This window comes from Zosterops lateralis, assembly GCF_965231275.1.
Source record: "Zosterops lateralis genome assembly, chromosome: 30".
Lineage (NCBI taxonomy): Eukaryota > Metazoa > Chordata > Aves > Passeriformes > Zosteropidae > Zosterops > Zosterops lateralis.
The window spans coordinates 3,050,875-3,070,087 of record NC_139790.1 but is presented as its reverse complement, the minus strand read 5'-3'; the positions used below and the strand labels follow the sequence as shown (position 1 = coordinate 3,070,087).

Genomic DNA, 19,213 nt, shown 5'->3' with positions numbered 1-19,213 from the left:
TCAGCTGCTGGGGACACAGGCAGCTGGGCCTGGGCTGGAACTGCCACAGGTGCTCAGCACACGCTCCCTGACTGCCCTTTGGGAGCCCTCAAAGCTGTAAATAACCTCTCCTCGATGGCCTGGGAGGGGGTTTCTGCTCTCTGCCCACAGCTCCCTGCCCCTCCATACCTACCTTCAGGGACAGAAGAAGAACTAAGTGCTACAAACTCTTCCAGCTCCTCCATCCCAGCAGCAGCTCAGGTGGTGTCCAGCTCCTCTCAAGACCTGATGGACTGAAGCTCCATATGCCCTTTACTGCAGCTACATGACAAGAAATGGCTGGAAAATGCAACTAAAGGGACACCTGAAGTACCAGGGTGGCAGTGGCAGTGGCATTGAGGGGGGCTGTGACGTGGATGAGGTTCAGGAAGAACAGGGAGGTTCCCAGTTCTCAGATAAGGCTTCGTAAACACAACGATACAAACGTATTAAAAACACACACACAAACGTTTAAAAGAAGAAGAAAAAAAAAAAGTTTCCTCAAGGACCTAATTTGCAGCAAAAAATCCAGAAGGAAAAAAAGAAACCAAAGTCAAAGCAAGTGGACAGAATGAAGTCCTCAAGGATTGTGGCTCACCCAGTGCCTGGGGTGATGATCTCTGTCATTCCTAGTGCTGGGTCCTGTTTCTCTCTCCTGGCAGCATCTACTGACCTCAGAGCTGGTGCTGGAGAATGGCCACAGACAGGCTGGGATTCCTGTCCCTCTGTTCTTGCCTGGCTAATTCTACTGGGACACAGAACCCTACAGAATATCCAGTTTTAAACCCTTGAACTACTCTTCTGCTTGACATTAAAAAAAAAAAAAAAGCTTTTCTTATACGTTTATTTTTATTTCTTTCTCTTTTTTTTTTTTTTTTTTTCTGTGTGTGTGTGTCTTAAAGGCAGCTCCCGGGAAATTCACTTTATCCTTCCTTTATTAAAAGAAAGATGCTGAATAGGACAGAGACCACATATCTCAAACACCCTCTTTACATTTACTCTTTCATCTCAGAGGTGTCAAAACAGGGTTTATTTCTTTAAATGTGTAAAGGGCTGAGAAGGGATGGGGAAGGGGAAGTGCCAGGGGTCGGTGAAGATGAGGAGGGAACCTGAGGGGAGACTGAAAAGAGGCGCTTTTTTATTTCAGCCCCCACCCAACACTGGGTGCCCGCAGTAACTGTCACAGGCTCTAAAAGAATCAGAAAAAAAGGGTCTCCAGGTGCCCCAGTCCCCCCAGGAGTACCCGGTGGGCACGGCAGGGGCTCCTCTAGCCCAGGCTGGTGATGTTGGCACGGCCGCCCGGCGGGGCCACGATGCGCTGGGTGGTGCGGCGCGGGATGTTGTCATCGATCTGTGCCCCTGGGGAGAGACAGGACAGGTCACACACTGCTCTGAGATTTTCCAGCTTTTCTGCTGGAGTTTCTCACAGATTGTAACATAAATAAAGTGGATTTTTTTGTGTTTTTTTCTCTGGAGGAAGGATAATTGATGAATTTCTAGTTTGAGCAGCGGGGTTTGTCACCCTGATTTTCAGCCTTCTGATTTTGTTAGTATAATTCTGACAGTTTCTCACGAATTTAACATAAATAAAAGTAGATTGTTTTTGCATTCCTCTCTGTGATGGACTGCTGAGTTGACCACTGGAGTCAGAGAGGTGGTCCTTTCATCCCCCAATCCTTGATCAAATTCCAAACTCTATTTAAACCCCAAATCATAATAAACTTCCTCTTTCTCTCCTCACTTCTCAACCTGATGGGTGAGTGTCGTTCTTTCCTGTCATAACTGCAAACAGGGGTCAAAGAGGTGTCAACCTCATCTTCTAATTTCTAATTATTGTCTAGGGTCTTTATAAACCTAACAGAGAAATAAATCACCTTTCTTTTTGCTCTGACAGCTAAGTGTGTGAATGTCCTTCATTTTGTATCCTCTAGTGACAGTCACCAACTCTGCCAGGGCTTCAAATCCACCTGTCTGTAGCACTTTGGTGGTTGGATTTGTTCTAAAGAGAGCTTTTCCCAGCATAAACCATCCTGTGGTTTTGTATTTGGAGGAAAAGCCTCCACTGGCCTCCCACTGTCTGAATTGTGCTGAAACCTGTTCTGCATTAATAATGCATCATGTTAATGATGTTCTATTAATAGTAATATCTCTGCCCTGAGCAGCTGAAGCACCCAGCCCTGCACAGGTAAGAGTTGGATGAATGATTATCCCTCAGCCAGCCTTCCTATCCCTTTCTATAGTCTGCCCTTCTTGCACTGGAGCACCAGCTGAGAAATCAAGTCTTCCACATCCCACATCCACAGCTGGTCTCAGCTGGCACATTTGTACCATATTAAAAAAAAAAAAAAAAAAAAAGGTGTTTTTTTGCTATAGCATCTTAAAAACAGAAAACTCCCACTTCTAAACACATTCGGAATGTGTTCAGCTGAAGGAGGGCAGGGTTAGATGAGATATTGGGAGGAAATTCCTCCCTGTGAGGGTGGGGAGGGGCTGGGCTGGAATTCCCAGAGGAGCTGGGAAGTGTCCAAGGACTCAGCTTGGAGCACCTTGGGGCAGTGGGAGCGTCCCTGCCCGTGGCACGGGGTGGGACTGGATGGACTTTAAGGTCTCTTCCCACCCAAACCACCCCAGGATTCCCTGATCTGCCCTCTCCACACACCCAGCTGAGGACTGAGCCCAGAATGCATTGGAGTGCTCAGAATTCCTGTAACATTGTTAGAGGAGGAAGGAATTTAGGACACTGTACTCCTCTCCTTCCTCTCTAAAGAGAAAAAAACCCCTCTCATCCTCTCTCTGTCCATCCCCATCCCAGCAGAACGAGCTCAGAGCACGGGGAGCACAAACCAGCCCCGACTCTGGTGCATTAAGTCACCCAGCAATAAACCATTCCCAAAATCACTTACCAGACAAGCTGAAGCCAGACTGGTGCAGGTTCCTCACGGGGGGTGCCTGCTGTTTGGCAGGGGAGGTCTTGGCTGAGGACGCTGGTGTGACAGTTTTGGGGGTCACCGACACCTCGCACACGGGGCCGTCGTAGAGACCGCGGGGCACGCCCCGGAGCTCGGCCAGCTGCGGGAGAGAGGGCAACACTGCCTGAAAACACGGCCTGGAAACTGCCAAAATACAGCCTGAGAACTGCCACAATACAGCCTGGAAACTGCCAAAATACAGCCTGAAAATATCCACAATACAGCCTGAAAATGGCCAAAACACTTCCTGAAAACACTGCCTGGAAACTGCCAAAATACAGCCTGAAAACAGCCACAATACAGCCTGAAAACACTGCCTGAAAATGCCAAAATACAGCCTGAAAACGGCCAAAACACTGCCTGAAAACACTGCCTGAAAACTGCCAAAATACAGACTGAAAACAGCCAAAATACAGCCTGAAAACATCCACAACAGAGCCTTGAAACACTGCCTGAAATCAGCCACAATACAGCCTGAAAACTGCCAAAATACAGCCTGAAAACTGCCACAACACTGCCTTAAAACAGCCACACAACGCTGCCTGAAAACATCCACAATACAGCCTGAAAACTGCCACCACATTGCCTGAGAACACTGCCTTAAAACACAACACAGCCTGAAAACATCCACAATGCTGCCTGAAAACACAGCCTGAAAACAGCCACAATACAGCCTGAAAGCACAGCCTTAAAACAGCCAAAATACAGCCTAAAAATATCCACAACACTGCCTGAAAACAGCCACAACAGAGCCTTGAAACACTGCCTGAAAACTGCCACAACACTGTCTTAAAACTGCCAAAATACAGCCTTAAAGCTTCCACAACACAGCCTGAAAACAGCCAGAAGACAGCCTTAAAACAGCTGCACAACACTCCCTGAAAACATCCACACAACGCTGCCTTGAAACACCCACAGCACAGCCCAACAGCTGCCCAGATGTGGCTCAGCACCTGGGGATGTGAAACACATTTGGGGATTGGTTGTTGGTAAGAAGATTTGAAAGCGCTCAGCATCTCCTGTGCTCATCCCTGGGGAGCTGCTCTCTATTTGCATTTATTATAATATAATATATTATTATTATTTATTTGTATCTGTATCTAGATTTTACCTAGATCTATTTTATATTATATCTGTATCTGTAGATATCTATGTATCTATATCTCTATATCTGTAGCATATTTATATCTGTATTATATCTATATCTGTAGGCATAATAGAGATATAAATATGTTATAGATATGAAGGTATTAATATATATAGATATTGATATAATATAAATATGTACAAATAAAACATGTTTATATGTGTATTATACCTATTTATATTTATATCCATGTCCATATCTATATTATATATGGAGCCACAAATCTATATCTATATATCTATATATTACATATATCTACATATCTATATCACATATCTATATTATATATGGAGCCGTATTATATATATATATTAAATATGTAAAATAAAACACATTTAAAACATTTTAAATATAAACATATGTATATGTTTACAATATATATTATAACATAATGTTATTAAATATCGATAAATAAGACATACTTCTATTTGTATTATACCTATATCTGTTTATACTTATATTATATCCATATCTATATTATATCTATATCTGTATCTTTATATCTGTAACATATTTATATCTGTATTATACCTATATCTATACTATGTCAACTTCTATTTAATATCTACTTCTATATTTATATCTGTATTATACCTGTATCTATTTTATATCTCCATCTATATTACATCCATATCTATATATCTATACATCTAAACCTGTATTGCATCTACATCTATTTCTATTTTATATCCATACCTATACAAAACATGTCAGTGTCTCTAACCAAGCCAACCAGTTTTACATCAAAGCAGGTAAATTTGGCACTGTTTTCCTACCACTTCAACCAGGATTTCCTACCAGTTCAAACCAGGGTTTCCTACCAGTTCAAACCAGAGTTTCCTACCAGTTCAAAACAAGATTTCCTACAGTTCAAACCAGAGTTTCCTACCAGCTCAAACCAAGGTTTTCTACCAGCTCAAACCAGTGTTTCCTATCAATTCAAACCAGGGTTTCCTACCAGTTCAAACCAGGGTTTCCTACCAGTTCAAACCAGGATTTCCAACCAGTTCAAATCAGTTTCCTACCACTTCAAACCAGGGTTTCCTCCCAGTTCAAACCAGGGTTTCCTCCCAGTTCAAACCAGTGTTTCCTCCCAGTTCAAACCAGTTCCAGCAGATCTGGGGGGCTCTGAGCCTGTGGGTGCCCCAAGGCCCCTTGGCTGCTCTGCTCCCCCAAAATCCCCACTGCTGGCCCATCTTTGCTGTGGGGAACTGTGAGCTGGAACAGGGCACGTTCCTATCTGGGCAGGGGATTTTTGTGCAGGATAAGGTGCCTGCCAATTCCTGTGTGCCATGGAATGTGCTGTGGCTCCAGCCAGTCTGTCCCCTGGCCCACAGGTGCTGTCCTTTAATGATCCCAACCTACCTGCCAGAGGATTAAAGGCTCCTGACAGGTCCCAAATGCAATTTATTACTCATCCCCAAAAAAGCCAAGCAGAGCTGAGAGGGGCAGGGCAGCCCAGAGGAGCCAGGCTGGCTTCAATTGCCAGCCCTGGAGCTGCAGATTGGGATAAATGCAATTATTCCAGTTGAGATGCTGCCCAATTGGATTTATAGGTCAGACATGTATTTCTGGGGGAGGGCACAGCAGAAACCAGGGATCTGCTCTCCACGGGGCTAAATCATGCCAGGCTGTAATTTTGTTAACTTGCAATTTCTTCAAAAGAATCATCAAAGGAAGATGATTTGCAAGGAGTGGGAGGATGTGGCCAGCAGAACCAACACAGCTCAGGAGTTGTCCAGGAGAGGGCAACACTTCAAACAGCAAAATAATTTCTCCTCAGAAATTATTTCATCTATAAATAAACTTCTTCAATTCTCAGCAACTTGAGTTCAGTGTCATCTCCCCTGTCAGGAAGATTCAGGCGTATCAAAAGACAGGTTCGGTTTTGAATGGGTGCGTTTTTACAGAATCACTTTCCAACTATTTTAGCCTCTTAAAAATAGAACATTGTCCCTTTTAAGCAGCTTGTAGGCCGTGCCTGTGACTCACCAGTCACCAGACAAGAGCATCTGATCCTATCTGGCACAAGGGAAAGCAGCAGAACGTATCTGTAACCATAAATTACAATTCCAAATCGCTGCTGGGAGCTTTGATATTATAAAATGCTCGTGGTAACTTCTCCTGGGGCCTCTGTGACAGGAGAAACCTGATGGGCTCTGGGGAGTTTGACTGGTGGACAAATTGGAGGGGTTTTGGACACATTTTCTGGCTGGCTGGCTGTTGGAATGCACTGCACACCTCCAGCAGGTGTTTCCAAATCAGGAAAGGGTTTCAGTTTACTTTTAAGACATTTTAGGAAGTTTAACTCGATTTTTCCATCCCCTCCTGGCAGTGATTGGCTCAGGGCCAAGAGAGAAGCATCTACTGGACCTTGTCACTGTTCTTCAAACCCTGTTATCTCTCTACTGGCTGCAAGCCAAACTGTGCATCCTAAAATATTCAGGATATTTAGGAAGGAGCACTAAGGAAGTAAAAAGGTTTTTGGAGTGTTTCTAGCAGGGTCTCAGAGGTTTTCTCAGACACCTGTGCACAGCTTTTAATTTGTTTTCTGTAACATTTGTTATTTTTCCTTATTAAACCTTTTGCTTTACAAACACCTCTGAAGAGCAGTCTGGCTCAAATTAATTTCAGCCACTTCTCTGCAGAGGCTGGACCCTCAGAGACTGATACATTTACACCTGGTCATTACACTCTGCCCTGTGCTGACCTGCGGACTCAATATTTTCTGAGCCTGAAAATTGCTGAGCTCTTCTCAAAAGAAACTTTTTAACAGTGGTTTGTTTTTCTCCCAAAACAACCTTGTGTGAACAATATTCCTTTCCCATGCCAACAGGAGTTGTTTGCTATTTCTGTTCCTCAGCCCATGGGAGAGGTGTCAGTGCTCTGGACCAATAACGTGCCTTTAGCACAGCGTGTTATAAAAGGGCTGAATGGATTGTAAATAAACCTTCTGATTTCTGCTGCCCCTGACTGGAGTCAAGCACCTTTATTTCATGTCCTATCACGACACTGACCTGCATCAGCTGCCCTCAGACAGAGAAAAACTAAAGATCTGAAACACAAAACCTGCAGAAAACCCGAGCTCACCCCAAAGCACATTCCTTGAGTGAGAAGGGAAATCGTGGGAAGAGCAGCGTGGCCTGAGCCAGGGGACAGCATCTGCTTTTCCAGCCGCACAAATTGGGGTTTTTCAGAGGGAGACAGACACACTCACCCTGCTCCTGGCTTTGATGCGTTTGTAGACGAAGTCAGGGAAGGGTTTCCTGGGGATGTACCTCCCCGAGCCCTCGGTGACGTGCAGGTTCCCGTCCTCCAGCACGATCTTGCCCTGGCTGATCACCACCAGGGGAGAGCCACGGCACTCCATGCCCTCGAAGATGTTGTACTCCAGAGACTGCAATGAGCAAAAACAGCATTAATGTATTTATATCTATTTATATATCTATCTATCTATATCTATATCAATAAAATATATTTTATATATTTTAATTTTTTGTATTTAAATAAATATATTTTATATAGATAAAATATTATATACTATATAGGATATATTTTATATATAATATATAATTGAAATATATAATATATATTATCTGTTATATATTATGTTATACTATATATGTTATATATTATATAATATATATTATATTATTTTATATTATATATATTATATTTTATATATTTAAATATATTTTTATATTTTAATATATTTTAAATATATATTTAAATAAATATATTTTATATATAATATACGTGATATATTTTATATATATATATTATATATTATATGTCATCTGTTATATATGTTATATATCATATCTTATTCATTATATATTATATATTATTATATATTAATAATATATATTATATTTTATATTAATATATATGATATAATAATATATATATTATTATATATTATATTTATATATATATATTCTGTGGCAAAAGCTGATAGGCCAAGAAACACTTATAATGTGTTGTAATTAGGAGATAGTTTGGCTTCTGATTGTGATGGTGTGAACTGTAACATCTGTGTTGTCTCACCCTTCTTGTGAGACTCAAAATGGAATAAAAGTTTTTAAAACACCTCTCAGTTGCCCCATCTCTGGGTCAGAAAAAGGGATAATCTGACAATAAGGCAAACATGTTCACCCTGCAGAGCCTGCTGGGCTTTAATTAGCAATCACCAGCCGTGCTAATTGGCCAAAATTTTAAGGACAGATGGAAGCAAACTCAACAGTGAGTTTGCTGTGATTTAATAAAGGCTGCTCTTAGTTATCAGTCTAAGTTTAGAGGTTTATTCATGCAAAATTTCATTGGAATAAGGTTCATCAAGAATCCCAGAATGGTTTGGGCTGTAGGGACCTTAAAATTCATCCCATTCCACCCCCAGCCATGGGCAGGGACACCTTCCACTGCCCCAGGCTGCTCCAAGCCCTGTCCAGCCTGGCCTTGGACACTCCCAGGGATGGAGCAGCCACAGATTCTCTGAGCAAGAGGAAAAACAGTTTAAAATGAGAATATCTCAGAGCCTCCCTGTTGAAATACATTTAGGCACCTCTCTCTGCTGAGCTGGGGGCAGATTTAGGAGCCACAGAAAGCTTTATGTGAGTTTCCTATTAAAATAACAATTCTGAAAAATCTCTGTTTCAAACCAGTGTTTTGGTTGATGGGTCAGGGGCCAGGACAATCTTATTTTATTCTAATGGGATTGCTCTTCCTCAATTAACAGGATTGGAAACATCACACCATGGAAAAAAAAAAGGCAAGTTTGAAAGAAATCACTGCAAATGTGAAACATGCTGGAATGAGATGCAACCATGTTATCTGGGGACTGTTACTCCAGTGACCATCTCTGAGTCAAATGCAGCTCATTTTTACTGAGTTAATGATGGAGTTTGCCCTTGAAGTGTGTTATAAGTATGGGCAGGCCTGAGTGCAGCTTTGCAATCAGCCAGACCAGTGGTTAAACCCAGTCTGAACCGGGTCCAGCCTGAAAAAAAACCCTGTGGTGGCAAAAGAGGAGGCTGGGTCAGGATCTTATGGATTTAGGCTGCTTCCAAAAACAACACCAGCTCCTGATGTTTCCTGGCCAGAGAGTGGCAAGAGCAGTGTGAATTCTTGGAAAATATCTGTAAGTTGCTCGAACATTTCAAAAAGTAACAATCATCCAAGGCCACATAATCAGAGGGTGCCCCTGTGCCTGACTGTCAAGGGGCCTTTTGTTCTCTGCTTGGCCAAACCAGGATGCCTGGACTCCAAAGGCATCACTTGGATCAGTTTCTCCTCTAACTCCAGACTCTGTGCAGGGTGAGACACAAAACAAAACCGAATTTCAGAATCATTAAGGCTGGAAAAGAGCCCCAAGGTCACTGAGTCCGAGCTGTGCCTGATCCCCACCTTGTCACTGGCCCAGAGCCCTCAGTGCCATGTCCAGGCCTCCCCCCAGGGATGGGGACTCAAACCTCCCTGGGCAGCCCCTCCCAATGTCTGATCACCCTTTCCATGGGGAAATTCCTCCTGATGTAGCTTCATGTTTGGACATTTGTCACCTCAGATGTGACACCAGGTCCAGCAGGCGAAGGGATGGCAGGGGAAGGGGTCAGAGATGTGTCTGTCAGCAAACGAGCTGGGACTGCTCAGCTTTTCAAACTCCTTCATCCCCCAGGCTCTTGGCACAGTTCAGGATGCAGCCTCTGGCCACAGCTCAGTGCTGAGGCCTCTGACACAGTGTCAGGCTTTCAGGGGATCTGCAGCTCTCAAAAACACTTCTGAATGGAGCTGCTTCTCCTTTGCCTTGCCCAGATCCAGGGCAAAAATCACAGAGCTGCACTAGGGCACATCCACAGCAGAGAAACTCTGTGAGTTCTGTGTCAGGGAATGGAAAGAGCCCAGTTCATCTCCCAAAGACAACAGCCACTAAATGCAATGACTCCAAACATTCCACCCAGGCTACTTCAGCTCTCTGAGCCACGCAGAAGCACAAGCCCAGGTTCAGAACATGAAATCTGGCACCTAAAATCAGTGAGTCCCTGGGCTCCCTCTTCTTAAATCATTCCTCTCCAGACTGGAAGGAGTCTGGAAGCTCCTCTGAGGTGACTGAAGTGACCAGACTCCTGGAATTCCTCTGGCAGAAGCCTAAGCAGAGGCAGGATGAAGCCAGGCCATCTGTGACCAATTCTGACAAAGAGTTAAGTCACAGAGAAGTGAACCAAACTCTTTTTTTTTTTTAAAAAAAGGAAGTTTCTTTGTCAATGTGCCCAGGGATCCAAATGTAGAAGAAAATTTTGCTCCTTCAGCTCTGAAGTGAATGAAAGCATTCAGGGGAAAAAAGAACAAGCAGTTTTTTTCCAGGGACAGATTCCATAGGTTCATGGCCAGCAGCAAAACAAGATGTCAACAAATGCAAACAGTGGCTGCTTTCTCTGAGACAGGGCTCAAATGTCACAGGGAGACTCCAACCAGGCCCCTGCACTGGAACCATCCTGCACATTCCCACAGGCTGGGACAGCCTGGTCACTGCAGGGCCAGGTGAAAGGCAGAAGTGTCCCTCAGAGTGTCACCACAAAGAGCCAAGGGGAAGCTCTGGCTGGTTTGGGTGCTGCCCTTTGCCAACCAATGTGGGGATGTCAGGAAAATCCTGACTGCACACACATGTGCCAGATCAGTACGTGGTGTAAATCCACTCAGACCCTGGATCTGGGCCAGATTTCCAGAAACAGTGTCCATGAGGTGACAACACTGCAGCAAAAAGGGGCAGTTCCCATTCCCATCACTGACAAGCCTGGATGCCATAAACACCACATTGCCCTAAGAGGCCTTTGGATATTTTAGAGGATTTAAAGAGCTTTCTGTGTGCTCAGATCCAACACTCAGGTAGAGCAGACACACTCCCTGCTCCAGGGGAAATCCAGAATTTCAGCTGGACTCATCCTGCTCAGCTGGAGCGACACCAGAGAGAACTTCAGGCACGAGGGAAAACGAGCCCTGAGCTGTCACAACCTCCTGCTGCTGGCAGCACAGCCTGGCCCTGAGGAAAAGAGGGGAGAAAAGAAGCAGGGAACGGCAGGGAACACCACCCTTACTATGTTGTGAGTCTTGGCAGAGATTGTCTTGACGCTGTCGGGGTCCCAGATGACCAGGTCGGCGTCGGAGCCCACGGCGATGCGCCCCTTCCGCGGGTACAGGTTGAAGATTTTGGCAGCGTTTGTGCTGGTCACAGCCACAAACTGGTTCTCATCCATCTTGCCAGTCACCTGGGGGGACAGCAAAGGAGTCACTGCACCAGCCAGCAAAGAGCTGGAACCACAGCAAGATTCCCAAAGATCTCCACAGGGGTAAAAAAGCCAAGTGGAAGGAGCACAATGAGAAAATAAAACATTCCTGCAGCTCTGAATGTCCAAAGCCGTGAGAGGTGTGACCTACCACAGCCTTGTCCCAGATGATGGACATCCTCTCCTCAGTGCCATTGGTTCCTTCAGGGATCAGGGTGAAGTTGTCCTTGCCAACAGCTTTCTGAGCAGTGTTGAAGGTGCAGTGGGCACTGCCAGTCACTTGGAGATCTCCACTGGAAGAAAAAACAAAAGGTATTTTATTGTCACAGGTATGCTCCTGAAGGTAAAGCAGCTTTTTGCTTGCTGGCAGCAACATCCCTTATTTTATCACCCATTTTCTCATGTTTAATCCCATTTAGGTTGAACAGAGAGAGCTCCACTCACCAGGACAGTAGTGAGTTGAGAAAATCAGGAGTGGTCGGGTCAGGGCTCAGTGGTGGGGATGTCACAAAAGCTGCTGCCTTCGCCCAGTTCTTGCTCCAGTAATGGGATCCATCAGTGCCCAGGCTGGCTGTGATGGGCTCTCCGTACACCACGGTGCCTGTGGGACAGGGACACACACAAACCCCTGTCAGCACCAAGGAATGGGCACCCCCAGCCTGGATTCCTGGCAGGAAGGATCCTCCTGGGGAGGGACACACACTGCAGGGCTGCCTGGTACTTCCCCTGAAGCATTAAATGAAGATATTGCTACTGACCAGAGCTGGGAGCAGCAAAAGGTGCACAATCCTTTACACCACTGCAGAGGTTGGCACTGATTTAATTGGCCTTGAAATGGTTACTGTAAAGATTAATTTTATTGATTATATTCTTATTTATTTATTTATTTATTCTGGGCCAAGAACTTTGTGGAAGAGGCTGAGGGTTACTGTAAGAGCATGAAGAGATTCAGTCTGATCTAGAAGAGATGTGCAAGAAAAAGAAGAAAAAGAAGAGGCTTTATAAATTAGTATGAATTAAAGGCCTTCTAACAAGGTCAGGTTTCTTGGAGCAGACTCTGTGCATAGACCAGGTGGGAGAAAACCCCTCCCAGGAAAGTTTTTCTGCATACAAAGAAAGCCCATCACAGGGGAAATATCAGAGTTCACCAATGCAGCTCAGGGGAACTCTGTGATCCCCCCAGGGCACACAGAAACTGCATCTCCTCACTGTCCAGTGCATGCTTCCTCCTCATTAACATTTTTGGAACCACATGAAGGCAGAGCAGCTCCTCCAGGGCAGGATTCTCTGCAGGCTGGAATGCACCAGCACCATCTGCACACCAAGCACAGGCTGCAACTTCAAAAGCAGCAGCAGCAGCAGCAGCTGGCAGGCCCAGGGATCTGCTCACCAAATGCAACCTCCCCAAAACCTGCCCTGTGCCCACCCACCTGCCCAGCCCAGGCATTTCATGGGGTGGGATCTGCCTGCCAAAGATGGGTGGGAGGCTGAGGTGCCAACCCTGGATGTTTCAGTCAGGAAAGATGGGCAGAGCTGGTCAGCAGAGTCTCACACCTCACCAGGAAGAGTGAAAACACAGAATATTTCTCTCACTGTATTGCCAGAGCTACTGTTGGGGTCTCAAGAGATCTGGGAAAGAGCCAGGATGATGATGATGATGATGAAGTGGCTCCAGGCTGCTCCCAGGAGCTGCTGACACACCAGGGGCAGGAACAGCCTCTGCCAGAGGGTTTCCAGCAGCAGAGGAAGAGGTTCCCTGACATCAGTGCCCACAAACAGGGTTCTGAAATCAGCACAAGGCCAAACACACGCTGGCTGTTAATGGGAGGCCTCTTGTGGCCCAGCACACTGAGGGCATTGTTCTGCAGGGAGGGATGTTCTCAGGCCCCAGATCTGCCAGAGTCTGCAGGGAATCTCCTCCAGACAACAGCCACTGGCAACATCTGGCTTTAAATATCCTCCCTTCTTTTCCTTTTAGCAAATCAATCCTGGTTTGTTTTCTGCCTTGGATAGTCTTGGGTTCTGTTTCCTCTGTTGTTTGGGAGGGCAAGGCCAGTGTGTGCGGCCCTCCTGGGTTTAACCAGCATTTAACTTGAGTTATGTGAATAAAGGAACACAGGACAGGGCACCATTTATACCCCAAATTCTCCTTATAAGGAGAAAATGCATTTTGAATGAAAACTGCGTGTTCTGGGCTGGCTCAGGAGGCTGAGGGAGGGATCATCCATCTGGGACAATCCCAGCACCTTTCTCAGGCAGGATAAAACACCCACCCAAGGCAGGTTGTGTTTTATGGCTTTCTGTGATCCAAGTGTGTGGTCCCTCACCCCAGTGCTCCACTCCACTCACAGCTGGAGCTCCCAGGACACTGAAGGTGTTTCTGTTGATGCTCCACCTTTGTGGGGCACATGGCTGCAGGATTTTAGCTGGAAAAGGGAAGAGAAGCTTTCCTGGCTCTCAGATCCAGCTGCACCATAATAACAAGTTCTTTTCTGGGGGGATCCAACGTGCAGGTCATTGCAGGTCAATGCATCTTCACAGAAAAATCCACAGAATTCACAGATCTTCCTTCAGGATGATCCCCTCTGATGGAGCTGGGAGAGAAAAGATTTCTTCCAAACAGCTTGAGCTGCTCCAGCCTTGAAAAATCAGTCCCCCTCACCAACTCCTTCACCAGCAATCGTGGGACAAAAATACTCCTGAGCTGATGCCCAAACACCAGTCTGTTTGCTGGAAATCAGCTCTTCTCACACCAAACACCCAGATGGAAAGTGATGTCATCTGTACACCCATCTAGGCTTATTTAGGCTGCAGGAAATTCAATCCAAGCCTTGGGAGGAAAAGAAGGGGGTAAAATCATCCCTCCTGGTTACTCACCCAACCTGAGCAGCTTGAAATAGAATTGAAGGGTTTAGTCACAGGATAGAACAGCAGGCAGATCTCACTCTGTGGGCAATCCTGACTCCTTGCAGGGCCAGGCAGCAGGGAAAGGGTTTGGGGGAAGCTCCTGCATCCCTCAGAGCAGTTCAGCTGCCTCACAAGCCTCAGGCAGGGAGGAGAGACACAGAGAGGAGAGATACAGAGCATTTCAGTTCCCTCACAAGCCTCAGAGAGGAGAGACAGAGAGGAGAGACTCAGAGCAGTCCAGCTGCCTCACAAGCCTTAGTGAGAGAGGAGACACACAGGCAGCAGCACCCACAGCAGGTCTGAGTCTTGCTTCTTGCAGCATCCCTCAGCAGAGTTACCAGAGGCAGCCACAATTCCCAGACCTAACCCAGGCTGCTGATTCCCATCCCTGCAGGGATGTCAGGCTGGGTTACAGCTCATGGAGAGCACCAATTCCACCAGCAAGGAGCACAGCAGCAGCTGGAACTGGTGGGCTTCTGGTTACTCCAGCTAAATACAGCAGGGTTTGTGAGTCAAGAACTGTCAGGGATCACTGCTCAGCCCAGGAAGGTCAGCAGAAAGCACCAAAGGAAACCATAGCAGTTGGAAGGGCCCAGCTGCAGCCCCCAAAGGATTCAAAACATGGAGAGAGCACAGGATGACTCTGTGAGAGCACCAATTCCACAAACAAGAAGCACAGCAGCAGATGGAACTGGTGGATTTCTGGCTACTCCAGCTAAATACAGCAGGGTTTGTGAGTTGAGAACTCTGTCAGGAACCACTGCTGAGCCCAGGAAGCACCCAGGGATAACCACAGCAGCTGGAAGGACCCAGCTGCAGCCCCCAGAGGATTCACTACGTGGAGAGAGCAGGGGATGACTCTGTGAGCTCATGGAGAGCACCAATTCCACAAACAAGAGGCACAGCAGCAGCTGGAACTGGTGGGCTTCTGGCTACTCCAGTTAAATACAGCAGGGTTTGTGAGTCAAGAATTCTGTCAGAATCACTGCTGAGCCCAGGAAGGTCAGCAGAAAGCACCAATGGAAAACCACAGCAGTTGGAAGGACCCAGCTGCAGTCTCCAGGGGATTTACTACATGGAGAGAGCAGGGGATGATTCTGTGAGCTCACAAAGGCACGGGGGGGAGGAGGAGTGTGAACAGTCAAGTTCAGGACTGAGCAGAACAAGCAGCTCCTGCCTCTGACACAACTACTGAACCTTTGTCTGTGGGAGATGAGGCAGAAGGAGCTGCTTGGGACCTTTTTAAAAAGAGCCTGGACAACAACACTGGGAAAAGAAACGTCTCCTCTGGGGATGAAGCTGATGTTGGCAGGAGCTGAAGTGCATGAGCTAAGGAGGAAATAACTTACCCTTTTTCCTGGCTTGAGCAATGACATCAGCAGCACTTTTGCTCATCACCTTGGTGATGTACAGGGGGCAGTTGGTCTGGTTGGCAATGGTGATTGCCCTGTTCACAGCCTCGGCCTCCACCTGGGCAACACAAGAGGTGGCAGCAGGTCAGGGACACCCCAGACACCCCCAGAAGCCACAGATCCAGAAAACAGACAGCGATGAGGCATTTCCCTGCTCTGAGCCTGAAAAGGCACAGTGTCATCACAGCAATTAAATGACATCAAGCTGCAGTTCCCTCTCATTAGCACCTTTCCTCCCAGGCTGCTTCAGAGCCTGTCTGAGCTAAAGCAACACTCCAGGTGCTCAGGGTCACAATGATTAAACCCCTCCTTTAACCTAGACAAAAAAATAAGCAACTAAATGTTGACTCAACAGAACTGCTGCTGCTCCAGCCCACGCAGCAGGGAGATGCTGCACCACAAGCTCTGGTAAGCCACGTTTGCAAACAAGGCTCCTAAATTGTACCCTGCACTGCAATCTCTGGCTTGGGATCTGACAGAGTGTGAACCACCCCATAAATCATCTGCTCCTCCTTCCATGTGTGCAGAGAATGAACCCCAGCCAAACTGAGGTCGTGGTGTAAGTGCAGGGTGATGGGAATCACTCTGATTTTATAGATCCCATGTCCTGATCAGAGAATCCAGATTGAACAACTGGGTGATGCTCACAGTGCCTGTGTGGACTTGATATTTTCTGATATTGCGAATTGCTGAGCTCTTCTCAAGGAAAACTTTCCAACAGTTTTTCTTTTTCCCAAAACAACCTTGTGTAGACAATATTCCTTTCCCATGCCAACAGGAGTTGTTTGCTATTTCTGTTCCTCAGCCCATGGAGAGGTGTCAGTGCTCTGGACCAATAACGTGCCTTTAGCACAGCGTGTTATAAAAGGGCTGAATGGATTGTAAATAAACCTTCTGATTTCTGCTGCCCCTGACTGGAGTCAGGCACCTTTATTTCCTGTCCTATCATGACATGTCTGCATGGACATTTTCCATGCAAACAGCAGAGGAAACAATCCAGAGCAATCCCCCACCAGATCCCCCAGTGCAAGAGGCTCCCAGACCCTCTCCCATGACTCTGCTGGGGTTGGCACACACTCAGCACCTGTGGAAATCTCCTCTGCACTGGCTGATCACAGCCCAAGTGACACAATCATCCCTGCCTGTCCCAGAACTGCCCACACAGGTTGTGTCACATCCCCAGAAGTGGCCAGGGCCAGGTTGGAGGGGGCTTGGAGCATCCTGGAATAGTGGAAGGTGTCCCAGTGGGACTGTAGCCCTGGTTCTGTGCCTGAGGTGTTTTGGTTTTCTGAAATTCCTTTCCCAGGGAATTTTCTGTAAACAGGAGAAATGTTTTTGGAACTGGAACTTTGTTCTTCATTCCTTTCTCCAGGAGGGACTTCTCCTTGCTGTCCCTCTGCTCTGCCCAATGGGAGTGAAGAGGTTTGTCTTTGTGTCACCAATCCAATTGGTCTGTGTGAAATAGTAGAAAAGGGAGACACATCCCAGAAATAAAGGAGTCATTTTCAGCCTCCTGAATTCAGAGTCTGTGTCCTTGTGGTGTGAAACAGCATCATGGGGCTGAGGGGGCTTTGAGGTCCCTCAACCCAAACCCCTCTGGGTTCTGTTGGCTCTCAGCTCTGCCTGGAGATAAAGAACCACCAGCTCAGGGAACCAGGCTGAGGTCCAAGAGTCCTGAACAGCTCTGCCCACACCAGCCATGGGCACCCACACCCTGTTTGCAGCCAGAATTCTCCAGGAAAACAACAGCCAGGAGTTCTGACAGCAAACAGGCCCCCCAGAGCCAGCAGGGAGGTCACTGGGGCACAAAGGGTGACAGCCCCAGGCAGGGGATGCTCACAGGGGGGTATTTTCTGCCCCAGGTAAAGGGGAAAGGCTGTGAGGGAGGGTTTTGCTCCAGGATGTTGGACCCAAGTGTCCCAGCCAGCAGCACCCATGAGAGCTGAAAGGAAGAGCCAAGAAAAGCCCAGTTGTCCCTTCTAAAAGACAAGGGCAGGACTCAGACATCCCAAAACTCCCAGGCTGTTCCCTCCCTTTGCAAACCCCACTGGAGCAGGTCTGTGCTTGGCTCTGCCCCTGCAGCACCTGGGAGCCACATTTCCCCTCCGTGCCTCAGTTTCCCTGCAGGCAGAGCAGGGATAAAACAACACACACCCCCCAGATTTGAGTCTGAGCAACTGTGAAGCATCAGGGGAGTATTTTCTGAACAAGGCTGCTGAATTCCTGCCTTGTGCCCAGATGCTATGGTGACAGGCACACAACAATAACCCAACAAGTAGTCCAAAGGGGAATGGTTGCAATTACCAGGATGCACCAGAAGCCCCAGCACAGCAGTTCTCTTGGAAAAAAAAATAATGAAACAAAACAAAACAAAAAGAAAAGACAGACATTTCCTGGAGCACTTGGACTGCTTGTGCTTCCAGCGTTTTTGTGGCTGAAATAAAAATAAAGAATGATGGAACCCTCTGAAAAATCATCAGAGAATGAACTGAGCTGTGAGGGGGAGAGTTTTCCAGAAAGTGATGGCTGGGGCTGACTTGGGATGGTGCTGCCCTAACCCAGGGCCTGTTTTGTGGCTGGAATAACATGCTGGACACTGTCACCTTGGCTCAGCACAGGTGACAGAGGTGACAAAGCCAGACCCTGAGGCAGCAGTGAAACTTCAGTCTGAGCCTCCTGCCAGGCCGAGAACTCAGCTGTGTGCACACAGCCAGCCCTGAATGCCTCCCTCTGATGTAATTCTCCCTGAAACGAGTGGGAGTTTGGAGTTAATAAATGTTTCAGGCTCGCTCAGCAGCTCCTGCTGCTTTGCTGCAGATGGAAGTGAATTAAAGGAGCTCTCCTGTCATACCCAACCATCCTCAGGATGGGCTTTGCACTTCCTAAAGGACAACAGGAAAAGCCAATTCTGCTGCCAACAGAGCAACCCAACAAACACCCACTTCTGCTGAAATCAACAGGAATTGGGGATGTTATAAATGTATATTATAAAGCTGGCTTTTGGCAAGATGTGTGCTATGTGATTAATAACGTTGTGGTAAGGATATAAGCTTTTTATTTCTGCTATTAGTAAAAAAAATTAAGCATAGTGGTAGTAGTTGATATAAAAAAAATCTTAGAAGTGTCTCTTTAGTCAAAATAACATCCAGTGAACGTGTAAAGAAGACTCTGCTACTGATATAACAACTATCAGCATCTGCCATCTAAAAAAAGTGTGGACCAAAGCCCAAGCTAGAATTGATAATGAAGACACAGCCAAAAAATACACAGGCTCTAAAAAGGCAGACCCAAAGAGGGACCACACAAAACAGTTCCTAAAATACAGAAACTGGTTTGTAGAAAAATATAAACATTCAACAGATTAATACAATAAAAAAGGTATTTAAAGAATGTCTCTGCTATGGCAGGGTGTGGACTTGGCTGAATGTCAAGTCACCCATACTTTGCTTTTTTCTATCTCCTAATTATCTTATTTCCTATTAA

At 46.4% G+C, this 19,213-nt stretch overlaps 1 protein-coding gene across 2 annotated transcripts in view; it reads right to left on the bottom strand.

Moving 5' to 3' along the window:
• Positions 1-860: 860 nt before the first annotated feature.
• The window catches only part of DPYSL2 (dihydropyrimidinase like 2), a 61,418-nt gene continuing 43,065 nt past the window's right edge, over positions 861-19,213 (bottom strand). For both annotated transcript variants that reach the window (XM_083880475.1, XM_083880476.1), the window contains 7 exons: positions 15,668-15,788; positions 11,856-12,012; positions 11,563-11,704; positions 11,223-11,393; positions 7,352-7,531; positions 2,922-3,087; positions 861-1,377 (listed from right to left, as the gene is read on the bottom strand). In XM_083880475.1, coding sequence (XP_083736601.1) covers positions 1,286-1,377; positions 2,922-3,087; positions 7,352-7,531; positions 11,223-11,393; positions 11,563-11,704; positions 11,856-12,012; positions 15,668-15,788 — 1,029 coding nt within the window. In that variant the 3' untranslated portion in view covers positions 861-1,285. The remainder of the gene's footprint in view (positions 1,378-2,921; positions 3,088-7,351; positions 7,532-11,222; positions 11,394-11,562; positions 11,705-11,855; positions 12,013-15,667; positions 15,789-19,213) is intronic.